Below are 15,455 nucleotides of genomic sequence, written 5' to 3'. Positions count from 1 at the left end.
CGCTTAACTCTTAAGCCAAATCGCACTTATAAACATGGTTGAGCAACCGCGTCCATGTACAGGGCAGCGCTAGCGTTTCAAACGGAAGGATCACGCGCTCCCCTGAAACGTGGTACAGCGAGCACAGAGTCTGAAAGCTTAAGCTCTGCCAGAAAACGTTCGCTCGCAGAACATATAGACTAATGTCGGATAATAATAACGCCTAGACAGCGCGGCCAAAACCCCACTTCACATTACCTCGCTAATCGCGTCGATTTATGGTTTTGAAGCTTCCGCTTGCGAATCAGTGAGATGGACACGAAACGTGGATTGCTCTGCAACACTACTCGGCCGAGCATTTACAACGTCGATACGCAATATTTCTTTTTCTTTCGATGAGTGCTGCTGAGGTGAATGCAGACCTTAGGAGGTCTGTCGCGGTTGAAGAAGAAACGACTCGTCCAGCTGACGTTTCGGCGAAGGGTCGTCCATTGTTCACCGAGGCCGTAAACGTAGTCCGAGGGCAAAAGTGTGGAAAGCTGAAGGAACTGGTCAGTGAACACGAGGCGTGACAGGTTTGTGTGGAAACTGGAAAAAAAATGGAAACGGGCGAGGTGAATTTTCTTTTCGTTTACTGTCTAGCGCTTACGCAAGGCACACACAACACGCACGCACACACGCTTGCACGTATATATATATATATATATATATATATATATATATATATATATATATATATATATATATATATATATACGTTATGGTTATTTTATACCGGCCAACGTTCCTCCCTCACGCTTCTCTCTGCACAAGCTGCGTCATCGAGCGGCGGCGCTCGGAAGTCCGCGCCTTACGCGTATATGGATTTATGAGGGTTAATCAATAAAGACTGAGCCTGATGCTCTGAAATCCTCATTTCTGGAAAACTATTTGTTGCCACTTTTATCACTTTCTTTACGGTGCCCAGAAAGCGAAATGCACGCATTTCAGCAAGCCTAGATAACATAGAAGAATCCACCTTTCGTCCCCTACTTAAAAAACGGCCTCCAATGTATTCACTTATTCCACGACTTATTCCTTGGCAGAGCAATGTCCTTTTTTACCGTGAGGTATATAAAGAAGTGGGAGGGCCGCATCTGGACTGTAGGATGGGTAAGAAAATTGAGGCTATGCTTCGGGAACGGTAAAATAAAGAACAGTGCTTTCACATGGAACAAGACGTGAACAAGGCGTAGTTAGAACGCCGTAGGTGATTTTCTAGAAGGTGGCAAATGATGGCTTGACTGATGTTACCTAGAGTTCGTAGAAAGGGTGAGACTCGTGTATTTCACTTACTGGGGACCGTATAGAGAGGGTCAGAAGTTCCGATGAATATTCTTCAGGAATAAAGTTTTGCAGAACATCTATTAGTCTTTATTGAACAATCCTTGCAGTGAAGGCAGTGAAGGCACTTTTGTGTTTTCTCAGAACTTCTGGTTTGCTCGAGCGACTTTAACTGAAGTGCTGTCCGTACACGTACCTACACCTTCTCTCTCCCTTCTTTCTCTTCCCCTTCTCCCTTCCCCCAGTGTAGGGTAGCCAACCAGACTATTGACTGGTTAACATCCCTGCCTTCCTGTATTCTTCTCTCTCTCTCTCCCCCCTTGTACATTAATACAAGCTTACTTCATAAGATATATTTTTATCATTGAAGAGGCAGATTATGTGGCACATAACCAGTGACCGAAGTTAACGTGAAATATAGCCGCACTAAATAGCGGCACATAGTCAGTTTTACATACCCTGTGCTCCAAGGTTCGACTGCTTGGTTGGGGCTATCATTTTCATTGCCCCAATCTGCCATTGGTCATGTGTCATTGGTCAGACGCGCTTATTTATTGTTTGCCTTGCTATGTCACGAATGCCTGGTGCCCGTTTTTACAAACCGCTCTAGATTACTTTTGAATGCGGGTTCTGCTGGTCTGTTTACTTTTCTTAGGTATATGGACCAGAGTGTGTACAAGGGCTAATCACTGCATCTCAGTGGGCACGCACTTCTTAATGACAACGCTACTGAATCAACCGTGCTAGCTTCGAACCCTTCTGTGTTATTATTGACGTAAATGTCAACTTACATAGTCGTTGACTGACAATCGAGGCGGTAGACTCTTAGTTGGCCATCTTTCGAGATGCTCACGTCGTAAAGCCGGCTACCAGTGTATGTCCGAGCTGGAATCTTTGGCACAGGTGGCGTGAATCGTGTCTGAGTAGCATCCAGAATCTGGAAAACACGTAACAATGTGTAATTAGCCTGATTACAGTTTTATTTGTTACAACTGATGCACGTAAACCATGAAGCTCACTTGCTGCGTCACCACCCGCATGTGGCCTCATGTAAGTAAATTAAATTCTTGAGTTTTACGGGCTAAACATACGATCTGATTATGAGGCACGCCGTAGTTGGAGACACCGGATTAATTTGGGCCACTTGTGGTACTTTAACGTGCACCTAAACCAAAGTACACGGGCGTTTTCTGCATTTCGCCCCCATCGAAATGCATCCGCCGTGGCGGGAACCGAACCCCCGACCTCGCGCTCAGCAGCGCAACACCATAGCCTCTATGCTACCGCAGCAGCTCACATGTAGTTACGAGAAAGGATTCTTAGCAAAACGAGATGCATTCTTTCAAAACTTAATTTTTGTTGCCCTGCTAGCAAATACAGTCATGGCTCCATATCTTTCAAATTTCATCCTGAACTTGCCATACAAACAAAAAATTATCTCTTTCTAGCTTAGAGCTTTTAATGCTGGAAGTTTCATGCTTCGCAATAATTTTTGACGGCATGAATATTGTGACGCAGACTAAGAAAGCACTTCTGTGTTCCATATTGCTTATTTAAGTGCTTACTTAGTCGATCATTAACTTGGCAAGCGACATGAAACAATGCTTCAGAAATCCGCGATAATGCTCAAGCCAAATTATACCTAACACAGCAAATCGTAAAACGCAGCCATCGCCTGCCTTTTAGGTGAAAACACAGCACTTAACAGCTACTACAGCGAAGTTGTTTATGTCTAGGGCTGAGTGCATTTTTGTGTCCGTCAACAGTTCGTCCTGAGCAAAAGCTATCGTCATTAGCAATGGCTCGTGCCACTGCTCGCGTGTCTGTCGTCGTCTTCCACAGCCGGCTCCGTTGCCGCTCGTCATGCCAGCGTTCCCATACTGCCCCTCCCCCTGCGAAGGCGCAGACGGCACTGGCCTACTGCCAGTCGGCATGGTGATTTCGGTCTCGAATTATTTGCCTCGGTATATCGCGAAAGCAAAACACGAATGTATATAACGAATGTATAACACGAATGAACGTGGATGTGTAAAAATAAATGTATGTGTGTACCTGTCGTCGCGATGACCACCGATCAGGTCAATAAATGTGTTCGTGTACCTTTGTTCAAAATTGTGTCACCTTTTTGCTGTGTGTTGCACAGCTTCGCTGGTCATCCACCTTCACACACTCGAATCGCTCATGATTTTTGCAATACAGCGTCTTCAAATTTCACTTATGCAAATCTCACTTTAATTACAGTGTCAGTTACAGGAATGCTGCTTTGAGGAAGGTTTATGCTTCTTATTTGTGTTCGTGAACTGCCATGACCAAACATGTAGAAATTATGAAAATTGTAGTTCGAGATTACTCAGGGCACGCCTGTCTGGTCGAAATAACGAGACTATAGGCCTAGTTATTAATTCGAAAGCCTTAAGTTCCTCATGGTAAAAAAATCTGTAGTGCGGCGTTATCGAAAAATTTACCGTCCGTCGTTATGGCACGAAAATTGATGGCGTACCCGCGACCATTGGTGGGACTCAAACCCACGAGCGTTGGTGAAAGTTGAACCCACGACCTAAGATATTCAGGCGAAGTTAATTAGGATTGAGATAAATTAGGAATTCGAGCCCACGAGCTTTGATGGGAGTTGAACCCACTAGCTTTGGGGTTAATTAAGGCATTCCAACTCACGCCTTCTTGTAGGTGTCGAACCGTCGAACTTGGATGGGAGCAAAATTTATTGGCACTAAAATTGATGATGCCAGCGTTGGTGGGCGAACCTACGACCATGGGGGGGGGGGGGAGGAATTGAATCCACGACCTTTGGTTTAAATTAAGACAGTGCTAATAAATTAAGGCACTCGAAGCCACGACCTTTGGGGGGAGTCGGACACTTGATCTCTTGTGAGACCAAAATTCAATGGTACCAAAATTTATGGTGCCGCTATTGACGGTCGGACCCACGACAATTGGTGGGATTCAAACGCTTGACCTTTGGTGTTAATTAAGACGAAAGTTATTATGGCACAGTTAAATTGAGATAGAGTTAACCAACAAGTAATAGGAAGTAACAACGCATTCGAATGAGAATGTCAAGTAATTGTCAAGTAAGAAAGCGCGCAGGCTTTCGCATTCATCGTTTTTAGTATATGCTAAAGTGAATGCCAACTTTTTTATGTACCTCTATCTGAAACGAAATATTTTGGCGTTGTACGTAGATTTTCTTGCATAACGTATCGAAGGCTATGTGGGAAAGTGATGCGTAGAAGGGCAATCTGTCTGGGTCACGTTTCGTCGACGCTTATTTCGAATGTGATGCAGGCCGGGAAGAGAGAGCGAGAAAGAAAGGATAGGTTGCTAGGATTAATCACACCCTCGTCCGGTAAACCCTGCACAAGAGGAAAGGGATAAAGGAGCGATGGGAGTGAAAGAAGTGGGAAAGCGAACACTTGCTGCACGCACATGCATGTGGAGGTGCACATTCTATAAACGCTCGCAGAGACCGGTCGACTTGATGAACAGCAGTAACGTTTTCGTGATATTTTGCGCCAGTGGCGCTTGCAGCTATGCAAGCCTGCGTGCCTGTTAAAAAAAATACAAAAAAAACAAGATAGGTAAGACATTAGGCAGAATAAGAAAAATAGCTTGGTGGCGCAACCCATCGCCCAGTTTCAAAGGAGACGCTTATAGCATCCATCCATCCATCCCATCCATACATTAATCCATTCATCTGTGTGAGCATCCTAAGCAAACGAGCACTCGTTCAACTTTCGCCAGCTTTATTACCATCACTCCGCTAAGGTCCGCTAAGCTCCTATTCCGAATTACTGTGGATATTATAGCGAGTTAAGTTTATTTGCGCATTTCATGACCCCTGCGGGTGTTCGCACACATATTTATCAAGGACATGCAGTGAAACATTCATGACGCTCATGTGAAACCTACGAAGCTCAAAGAGTGTCTTTAGCCATCTCGGGCGTTACCAAACCCGTGGAATTTATAAGCTGGGCTTGTGTTTTGTCCTTCAAAATATTGGAGGCAAACAGCGTTTTCGTCCATGCGTGATTTTGCATGCGAATCTTCCACGTCGAGACACGACTGGGTACCGTTTGATGCCGAAATTCGCTCACCGTGATCCTGGCTGTGTCGTTCTCGTAGAAGACGATATTCACTGCCACAGACTGCACGTCCTTGTCGATGCCCGAAGGAATTTTCCTGCGGAGCTTCGCGGAGATGCCATCCGAAAAGTGGTCTAAGCCATCGAGCACGTATCCCTGATAGTCGGCGGGGTAGTAGCAGTAGGGAATGTTAGGTTGTCCATCTGGGGAGGCGTCACCTAGCGCGCCCCAGCAGCAACCTCGGGCCTCACAACCCTTCTGTGAAGATCCAGGCTCTGGATAGCAGTCGAAGCGATCCGCTATGCTTGCCAGTTGGCATTGCCCATTGTATCCTAAAAAGAATGCAGTCACAATTAGTGTTTAGCTTACCTTGAAGCTCAATAGGTAAATATCTGGTACTTATTCTGATATGTTTGCTTTACTTCGGGGTAAGGAAGTAGCATTGAAACTAATGAAGAAACTTCCGTTCTCGGATTTCGCAAAGTAACTGCGAATTTCATAGCATCACTGTGACACCAGGCATTTCGCCACATTTTCTCGTATTTCGGCCATTTTCTCGGATATAAAAGCTCATTGATGTTGCCAGGCTGGAGTATTTGTTTGCTTTGAAATTAAAAAAAGCTTCTTCTTTTTCATTGATAAGCACCTAATTAACCCCGCCAGCGGCTACCAAAATTTGTGACCTCATGAATGAGCAGGTGCTACGAGAAAATATAGGTGACAGCGGCATGCTTCCATTTTTACATTTTGGAATAACACGTCCCTAACCGCGCTAACACTATAACTTATTGCAATTCTGCACGAGTAAAGATTCAAAGAGTCCCTAAGACTGATCAGCTTACAGAATGAACTTACAGAATGTTTCTTAGTGGGCTGTTTTGTTCTGCTGTGCTCAAACATTTTTGGTACACTACTTTAGAACTGTCCATTAAGATACAAGAAAACGCTATACGATCAGCGGTAACAGTTATCTGACAGTTAACCCTACCGTTACGGCATCATTCAGCTTTCGAGTGCGCCTGCGTCGGCTGTACTGTACAAGACAGCCTGGCGATCAGCGTTTGGTATGTGCGGTAATCGCAGTGCACTGCTTGAGCAATGCGGATTTGATAAGACTAAAAACGTCAATTTTTTTTCGTTCATGCTCTTACCGGTGAAATTTCTTGCCTGGCTTGAGTCACCAAATGCGTTCGATGAAAAAATTTGGCCTTGACAGCACGCAACACTGCAGATTACAAAAATTGACAAACGCGCCAGAATAATTAGTTGTCGCTCATTGTTTCTGTTCTCTTTCTTTCTTGTTGTGTGTGTGAGCGGTGCTGTACTTTTCATTATTTTCATACGTTTGCTGCTCAGGCAAGCTTACCCTTAGCAGCTAAGCAGAAATGCTACAGTGTACATGTATTTTGCAAAATAGAAGCAAGGCGTGCAGACAGGACACAAGAGTAGAGAAGTGGACAACACGAACCTGTCTGCACGCCTCACTTCTATTTTGCAAAATGAATCCTTACCAACTAGCTCAGCTTTCTGTCGTTCTAAGTGAACATATAGTACATGGGTGCGCATAACACTCATACTAGCACAGCAGAGTCACTGGACGCCCTCTAACCCTCTTGCGCTGGGGCCAAGCATGTGGAGTCGATAGCGGGACAGGACATCGGCGACGGTGATGCCGATGGCGTGAATGCGCCTCGAGCGACCGTATAATTTTTATCGCCATAATAATGCAATAACTACACAAAAGTGGCACTTCGGTGTGGAAACCCGCTTGCACGAGAAATATGTGCTGGTTGTATAAACTACTGAGTTTGAAGCTACTTATCTTCTACGTCGATTTCTTTCCAAATTTTCATGTACTAACAACGAGCTTTGTTTGCAAATATTAACCATAAAATTTGTTTTTACGGGTTTTCACTTCTTTTACAGGTTATCTCTTCTCTTTTCCGCTCATTTTATCTGTAGAGTTGTGCTGCACGTGTTTGTTCACGAAGCAGTTAAATATAAGACCGTGTTTAGAATCTCATTTTAGTGTTCACACCGAAGAAACGATAATTCCACGACAGCCCCTTTGTCCTGCGAACTGTGAGAAGTGCTCCTGTGGACGACGTATTTAGTGCCGCAGCTGACAGAAAGTCATCGTGCAGATCACGAGTATTTGTAGCGACAAGAGAGGATTCTTGGAGAGCTCGCAGCTATCGTTGGCGATAAAGGAGGCTACTTGCGCGGAAAAATTGCCGCATTATCTTATCCCCTAACAGTGTTCGAATTGCAAACAAGATAAGAAATCAATTGTTCATTCCCAGTTGTATGCTCATGCTGCCATACCAAGATCTCATTCGAGCAGGAAACATACTGCTAGACGTGTAATACCACCTGTTTTTTTAAAGTGAGGCTTCTATTTTGCTTTCTGCAAACTTTAGCATGAGCACATGCCTCATGCCAAGTAATAAGGCGTGAATTCAATTAGACAACCATTGTGGTCCCTTCTAATTAGCCTATCATTTCCTAAGCCTTGCAGTTGCACGTCCTCCAATCAGTCATGAACTGAGGATCATTGATACCTAACATTGAGACTTGTCATGGCGTCGAAATGAACATGTCCTAAATTTTTCCATTATAGGTAAAAAAATGCGTAAGATATGCGAAAAAAAAATGTAAGATATTCTGCACGACAGCCTATTCAAGAATAGCTGGAGAGTTCGTTTCGCATTTTGTTTGATAATTCGGAGAAATTTTAAACTTTGACGTAAGAAAGACTGAGCGGCCCAAAATTTCAGTGTTTCTAAAAGTATTACGGCGCCACTTGCAACACCTGTCATGAGCCGAGGCCGGTCTATATACTGCAGTGATAGTTTTGCGGCGCAGCGTAAGCACTCTGCAACGCATCGGTACCGTATTAGCGCGAGAATACCCAAGCGTGATCCCATAATGTCACGCAAACTTCCAAATTTTGAAAATGTGGGATTTGGGAATACCATTTCAGAGCGAGTTTCGCCGACAAAACGCAAACAATGTTTTCACTTATTCGTAGGACCACCTTAAATTACATATTTTTGTTCCATTTATGGACGTAAAAAAATAATTTTTATTTGCTACTTTGGGACATTTATCGCAAGTGTGGAGACTGCCTGCGAGAATATTGTCCGAAGCATTATGAATCAGTAACGTTGCGATTGATAACCTCGTTGGTTCGTTTATTGTTTCTAAACGAACATGCGTCAACATCAGAGATGGACGTACATGACTGCTGGAACAAAGCGTAACCTATGTATGTTTTTACACCTATTGTAAAAGCTACATCGTTTCCCGAGATTTTCCTTCTTCTGTGGCAGAGAAGCACGCCCATCGCTTCACGTGCCTCGATCTCTGGCCTGTCACACGTATAGATAAATATTTAGCGCCTCGTTACCCCCACCTGTTGCCATTCGTAGTATGTAGCAGGCTACGGCCCGTTCTGTTACTGAATGCAAGAACGAAAATACTGCGGTGACTGCATTACAAAGGACAATAAATGAAAGATGCTCGCACACCGAGATTTCGGCGCACTTTAAGAACCACAAATAGCAGAAATCAATCCAGATTCCTTCTCTAGGACGTCTCTCGTATACCACACATGCAACCTCGGGGCGTAGGACAAAACCAATCAATAGATTAATCAACCTCCCACTTAGCACAAGAACTTACAAAGACGAATTATCTTATTCTGCAGTTGGAGTTGAGTTGTGCATTCCTCACGCAAGTTAATACAAGCAGGCACTATACAGAAACGACAAAAGATTGCGTAGGATTCAAACACAAGACATACAAGATACGTTTATGTTACGGCTGCTTCAGTTAGCCGTGTTGCAGCCGCATGGGCTCCATGCTTTACAGAAACACGCTCACTTCAGATGGATGCATAATACGTGCGACGTACCTCAAGAGTAGCGGGACCAACCTCAAGAGCATGTTGCCTTCTGCCAGATGCTTCTTCTCGTGCCGACGCAAGTCTGCTATCTCTTTCCCAAACTTGTCTCTGGCACTCAACTTCCTTTTTCGCCCTGATTGCCTTTATCTCATTCCGCGGACAGCATGTGCCTCGGCGCTTGGTTTAGCTTCCGCTACGCTGTGTTGCCACCCAGGAAAGCAGCCGCTGTTCTCTCGAACATGAAACTGTGCGTAGAGCACCTGCGGGTAAAATTATTATTGCGATAAGGTCGAATTGTGGATACAGAGATAAGAAATTAGGTTTCGCCTGTATTACCTCCTTATACCGAAATGCACCTGCACTTGAAGCCCATGCTTCACTTTGTCAAGTGGACGCTTGAAGTGAACGGGCCCAAGTATATGCAATGAGCATATTGGGCACGTTCACCGCATGTGCAATATTGAACAAGCCGAGCGTGGGCTGCAAGGTAACATGCATTTCTGAATTCAGGAGGGTTTGTCGTAAGCGAAATTTTTCAGGAGAACGTGAGCTCTCACGGAAAGTAGTAAATTATTAATGTTGCTCTTTGGCAAACAGTCGCAAAAGAAAGGAAAAAGAAATACGCGGCATCTGTCAATATCAACAGCACGCGCAGTGGTTTCGCATTCAAGTGCAAAGCATTAGCTCAGGTTTTACAATTTTGTGCAATGTTTACAACACCATTCACCGAGATCCGGCATTCTATAAATTACTTCCATGAGTCGGTTGGTACGCTCCAATAGTAGAGAGAGACTAAACCAAACCAAATCGCCGCGTTCAGACCATAGCGCGCTTTTAGAGAGCGAAATTGACCCTGTATAGTCCAGCGATACGTGCGGGAAACTACACTCACCCATAGCTGCCTGCACTATGCCAGTTTGTTAATGTGCGGATGAGACACACTTCCATAGGCGTTCGACCGCAACTCGCCTTGATTTTGTTTCGAGAAAACACAACGAGTAACGAACCCACATGCGTTCCTTGTTATCTGGGTTGATGCGATGCGATAGATGAAGCGCTTCGCTGACGGACGACCCACTCGACCAAGCACGCTAAACGAAGGAACACACCCTGGCCACTACGCGACAGCGAAGCCTCCGACTCTACTGCTTGCTTCACATTCTAAGGATTAGCTGCTTCGAATACTTCATCTCTCTTGGCCAGGCCGACGAAAAGTGACGACCAGCCAAACACGGAGGGATTGACGACCAGATTATTTATTACCCCGTTCTCCTGTACGACTGCGAGGAGAGAGGAATAGACGAAAGAGAGTGAAATATAGCAAGGAAGGCAGGACGGAGCTGACCTGGCATCTCTGAGTCAGGAACTTCCTGCGCGCCGTGGTTGATATTTGAGAGCCCAAGATGCGTGTTCCCGTCTGACGTTTTCTTTTTTCTTATTTCTTTCCCTTTTCCGCTGCTGCGTGGGAAAACGTGTCTGTGCTGCTGAGCTGACATCGCCTCCTTTGCATGAGCACCGCGCCGACCCTCTCGGAGCTGTGGTGCACTGGTTCTCGCAATTTAAAACGAGCAGCCAATGCAGCTACAACGCCACATCAATTAAATGTAGGCACTACTACACTCGCGGATCGTGCCCTCGCCAACGACGCTTTGCAAGCCGCAATTTGAACCATTCTCCATTACTTTGCGTGAGCCTCCTTCCGACTGGAGCTGTTCCAGTAAAAGAATCGCGTGCTAACCAGCAATTGATAACTATTGTGCTTTAGGACATAGAAAAAATAAAGCCGGATGCTGTTCAATCATATTATAATAATCTATAATAATATGTTATAATAATTGGGTATAGGGTATGATAGGTGTTCGGGCGCTCACCGCAGTGCATGCCGAGAGGGTGGCCCTCTGTTAAAGCCCGAAGAAGGTACATGGGGCTGGGGTCGGAAATGTGTCTCTCTGAACTCTACGGGCCGCTTCTCCACAAGAAGTACCTGTGTTTCAGGTTTTCAAAATTTCAGAATTTTATTTGTTGATACAATACAGAAATATAACGTGTGTGGTATACATAAGGAGGTCCCACAGTCGAATACTGTCTCGGGATCTGCTGCTGAAGACGCTTGTGATGGTATACAATGTTTGAAGCAACAGTAGCACAGCTGAGAAGTAAGAGTAACGTCGAAACGTGTTTATATCTTATTAGTAACAACTACACTTGGTAACAGCATAACAGGATAAAAAACAATACAATTAGAAAAACTATCACTATCAGTACTTAAGTATGCATTATGAGTGCTTTTAGTTCTATATGAAGTTGGTAAAACTTGTTGCAATTACTACCTTCGAAACTGGTGTCCTCCTGAGAATTCGTTCCAAGGCCTTGCGAACTCCACGGCTAGGTTTTGTAACTTGCAATATGGTCCATAAGGTAATTAGTTGAAAAGGTAATTAGTTGATTTTTGTTACCTAATCGATTATGCATTTCAATCTTTTTCTGCAAGTAGTTTTCGCCGCTTCGAGTATAGACCAGCTCATGAACGAGAATTGTGCTATCTACCAAGGGCAACCTTTAAGAATTTTTTAATGTGTTCGCTGAAACACCCGGTACATAGTGCAGTATAAATCTGGGATGGTGACCAGTGCTTGATGTACATCACACATGGCGAGGTTGAAAGACACTACGGAGCCCTGTGGAATGCCGTGTTCGGGTTGGCCTTAGTTTGAGAATTCGGCGTCGCCCGAGCTGGGAAAGTATGTGCGGCCTTGAAGCAAACAACGGACGTAATTAAATAGCCTGGTTCCACAGTTCGTTTCTTCAAGTTCCTCTAACGCACTGTGATGACAGATTTCGTCAAAAGTCTTTTCGAGGTCAACTTCGAGAATTGCTTTCAGTTGAGCTGTTCTAGGGATGGCGAACATAGCTTCCTGGAGTTGAAAGCAATTATATAGATGGCGTCGTAACATGGGCTGGTGCCCTTCAAGTGCATCGAGAACACCAGGTTTCGCGGCAGATACTCCCTAACGAATTGCTTACTTATCCTCGCGGCGCCGTGTCGTGCATGGTGTGGGTGAGCTTCAAATCGCCGGGCCGTCGTGGGCCAAAGAGGCAGTCAATCCTCGCCGTGGCGCTCCTGCCAAGCAAGTGCGTCGTGCCTGCGGGCAATGTGCGCTGGATTATTCGGGCTGGCGTCGTCGGCCACCGTCCAGACAGCCGCGTCTTCCCAGGGGACAAACTTCGGACAAATCAACGGACGTATGCACTGACAACGCTTCTTTCTGCTGTAACGGCGCGTCGCAATGAAGGGCCCACTTTCAGACTAGCAGCGACAAGCGCCTGTTCCAACGGCGCCCGGCACGAAACTCTTGGCGCTGGGAAAAATTCCTGTCAGAATTTCGAGTCCTGAATTTTTCATATGGATGGAAATACAAAAGCCGAGGAAAACTTTAACAATTTTAGTACTAAGTGTCTCTAGATTGAAAAGAGACAAAGTCGAGGCAGCCATTTACTTCGGAATTTCGAGCGATCTATCCGCTATCTAGGAAAAGCTGTGCTACGGAAAAAGTGCCGAGATGGCGGCCACGCATTCGGTTCACATGATATGTCGCCCTGCTTTCTGGGAAGGTGCCAGGTCGCAAGCAGATCTCGAGCGCCGCAATCGGATCGGATGCGTGCGCGCTCACGCAGGTGCCTCTCAAGTCTTGGAGTGGCAGTGCACCGATTAAAACGGAGACCCCAACAAGGCTCGGTTGAAGTTTTGGGCACCACATTTCTTCTAAGCCGTTAGACGAACTCAATTTTGAAGCCAAATTGAGTGTTTTGCAATTCTAACCTTAAGATCAAAGGTTTCGCGCGGGCTTCATGGCGTAGGTCGAGAGTGAAGCGAACTATCGCTTAGTGTACGAATTGCTTCTCGCCAGCTAACGTTTTTATAAAGAGTAGATGACAGTGGAAGGTCTTACACTGTCGACCGTCGTGCCAAAACCAGTTTGAGTGAACAAAGGAGCGTGAGGAGACCAGCGAACGCATAATGCTCGATGCACTTTGGAAGCCTCGTTGGCGTGCGGTCCAGATGGCAGCTCCAGGGACATACTGTAATAACTCAACAGAAATAAAATTTCTGCGTGGTCCTATGAGAGCGCATTCGGTTGCAACTTTTGCAAAGTCTTATTTCGCTGTTATTGAGCGTTAGATTCAACACGGCCCTGCCGCCAGCTTCGCTACATGACGTATAAAACCGTACTATTTGTGGCGCTAGCTATGTTGGTGACGCTGTTCAATGGTCAAAGTATTACTATACCTGTTCCGACTCACAGGGTTCGGGTTTAAATTCTCTGTGGCCGCCCTGATGACTTAGGTCCGTGCATTTTAAAGTGAGTTATGTGACAATTCGCGTTCCGCCCGGTCGCCATTCCGTCACCGTAAACTCCGGAAATTGTCGCGCCATTTACGGCTACATATCACAATAAAACCTTTCAAAGCGGCTTTATAAATAAATAAAGCCATCTTACTTTGGATCATAAAAGCGCACTGAAAGTTAGGGGGAGATTGTACATTATGTCCGCAAGAAAGGGCTGGCCCTGAAACTTGTTCACTTCAGCTAATTTAATTTCCGCGAGCACATTTTAGTGCATATGGCGTTGCGGCTACCTTATCCATGCCGAAAACAGGGTACACAAGCGGTATATTTATTGACTGACTTTATTGGCAGTCAGTTGTGAAAATAATTAGAAGAACAAAGCTGATTTAGTAGTAGCCCTCACTGCGACCTATCCAACCTGTCATTAGGAAACCTGGGTTACTGTACTAGAGAGGACGAAGACTCTAGAGGAACGGGCATGGCGCAGTTCGAGCCTATGTCTTCGTCTTGGCTTCTGCTGTAACCACGTTTCATTGTGCCAGTAACCAACTATCTCAACTTCCAACATTAGCATAGTCACCCTGTGCCTGCTGCGTGAACAGCCGTCGAGGCGCAAGGTAAGGCTCCCATCACTCATCTGCAGCCCCTTTGTATAAGGTGCTTGAAACAAAATGAAATTGCAGGAGTTAAATGAACACCCAGTCGGTTTATGCGGGTCTCGTAGAGTTCCAACGTGGTCGCTTCCGTCCGTAGAAATCATTCCTACACAGTAGAAAGTAAGAAGTCAGGAGAAATGACCAGAACAGCCCTTAGGATTTCGACGAAGATATCGAAGGGAAGAGAAGGCGAGCAGTATAGGTCAACGGCGGAAGACACCAATGACTGCGTGGCCATGCTGCCGTGAGCCCTTCGAGCTGCAGGGAACTAGTAGGTCTCCCCTGTCGACATAGCTCGCGTGCGGGCATCAAGGACGAAAGCAGTGCCGCTCTTCGCCATAAGCAACAGAGACTTGAGCGTAAAGACGGAGAGATGTCTTCACATAATACTGCACTGTACTGTGTTTCCCTCATACGGCGTTTAATGCTGTGTAAACTATGAGCCTAATTATATCTCACCTGGCACTGTCGCAATCAATGCCCCAGCGCTTCCGTATGATAAGCTGAGAGAGTAAATACCTTAAGTCCAGCGGCGACCCGGGTAACTGCGCCCCCCCCCCCACCCCCCGCACTTGCCCCCAGCACCTTTAAGCCTCCCAAAGTATAGTGAAGAAAAAAATTTATTGTTAGGAGGCGCTGCTTGCCATTCTCTGTTGATGCCGACGGATCTATGAAGTCAACCGTCCGCGTACGCCATGCGTTCGAAATATGTGACGTTGTCGGTTGGGCTTAGGCACTACGGATAACCTTTTTCGAGCGCAAGAGTATATTATCCATTTATTAGGTGTTATTAAGTGGCAAAGGGTCCGCCGATTATTTCGTCTTTGTGTTCGTGGTTGCTTTTCGTTAGCAAATTAATGTTTCAGTTTAAGTGAATGTTCTAATGCGGCGTTTTTAGAACAGCTGTAAATTCCTACATGTCTTTTTTCTTCTTCTTCTGTCTTTGGGGGAGGGAGGGGGCAAGTATACACTATAGTTTTTATTACCTCAAAATATTTGTTTTAGGCTGCGGTTCCGTTTACATTGGAGTCCAAGTATTAAAATGTTGTGTAGCGCAATATAGCAATGACTATTATAGTTGCTCATTCAGAGCTGCTCAATCACATCTTTTTATTTATTTTGCGCCATCGACGTTATTGCAT

General features: G+C 45.3%; 1 protein-coding gene across 3 annotated transcripts in view; it reads right to left on the bottom strand.

Moving 5' to 3' along the window:
* The window catches only part of LOC135903865 (lysosomal alpha-glucosidase-like), a 30,120-nt gene extending 19,562 nt beyond the window's left edge, over window positions 1–10,558 (bottom strand). The window contains exons 1-6 of one of the 3 annotated variants that reach the window (XM_065434275.1): window positions 10,202–10,558; window positions 9,319–9,569; window positions 6,554–6,627; window positions 5,415–5,734; window positions 2,094–2,239; window positions 402–567 (exon numbers count right to left, since the gene is read on the bottom strand). In XM_065434275.1, coding sequence (XP_065290347.1) covers window positions 402–567; window positions 2,094–2,239; window positions 5,415–5,734; window positions 6,554–6,627; window positions 9,319–9,350 — 738 coding nt within the window. In that variant the 5' untranslated portion in view covers window positions 9,351–9,569; window positions 10,202–10,558. The remainder of the gene's footprint in view (window positions 1–401; window positions 568–2,093; window positions 2,240–5,414; window positions 5,735–6,553; window positions 6,628–9,318; window positions 9,570–10,201) is intronic. The other 2 variants (XM_065434273.1, XM_065434274.1) reach the window with 2 other exon arrangements.
* Window positions 10,559–15,455: the final 4,897 nt, after the last annotated feature.

The sequence above is a fragment of the Dermacentor albipictus genome, chromosome 3 (assembly GCF_038994185.2).
Source record: "Dermacentor albipictus isolate Rhodes 1998 colony chromosome 3, USDA_Dalb.pri_finalv2, whole genome shotgun sequence".
Classification (NCBI taxonomy): domain Eukaryota; kingdom Metazoa; phylum Arthropoda; class Arachnida; order Ixodida; family Ixodidae; genus Dermacentor; species Dermacentor albipictus.
Note: the sequence above shows the minus strand (reverse complement) of the source record. Positions and strands in the feature narration are given on the sequence as shown.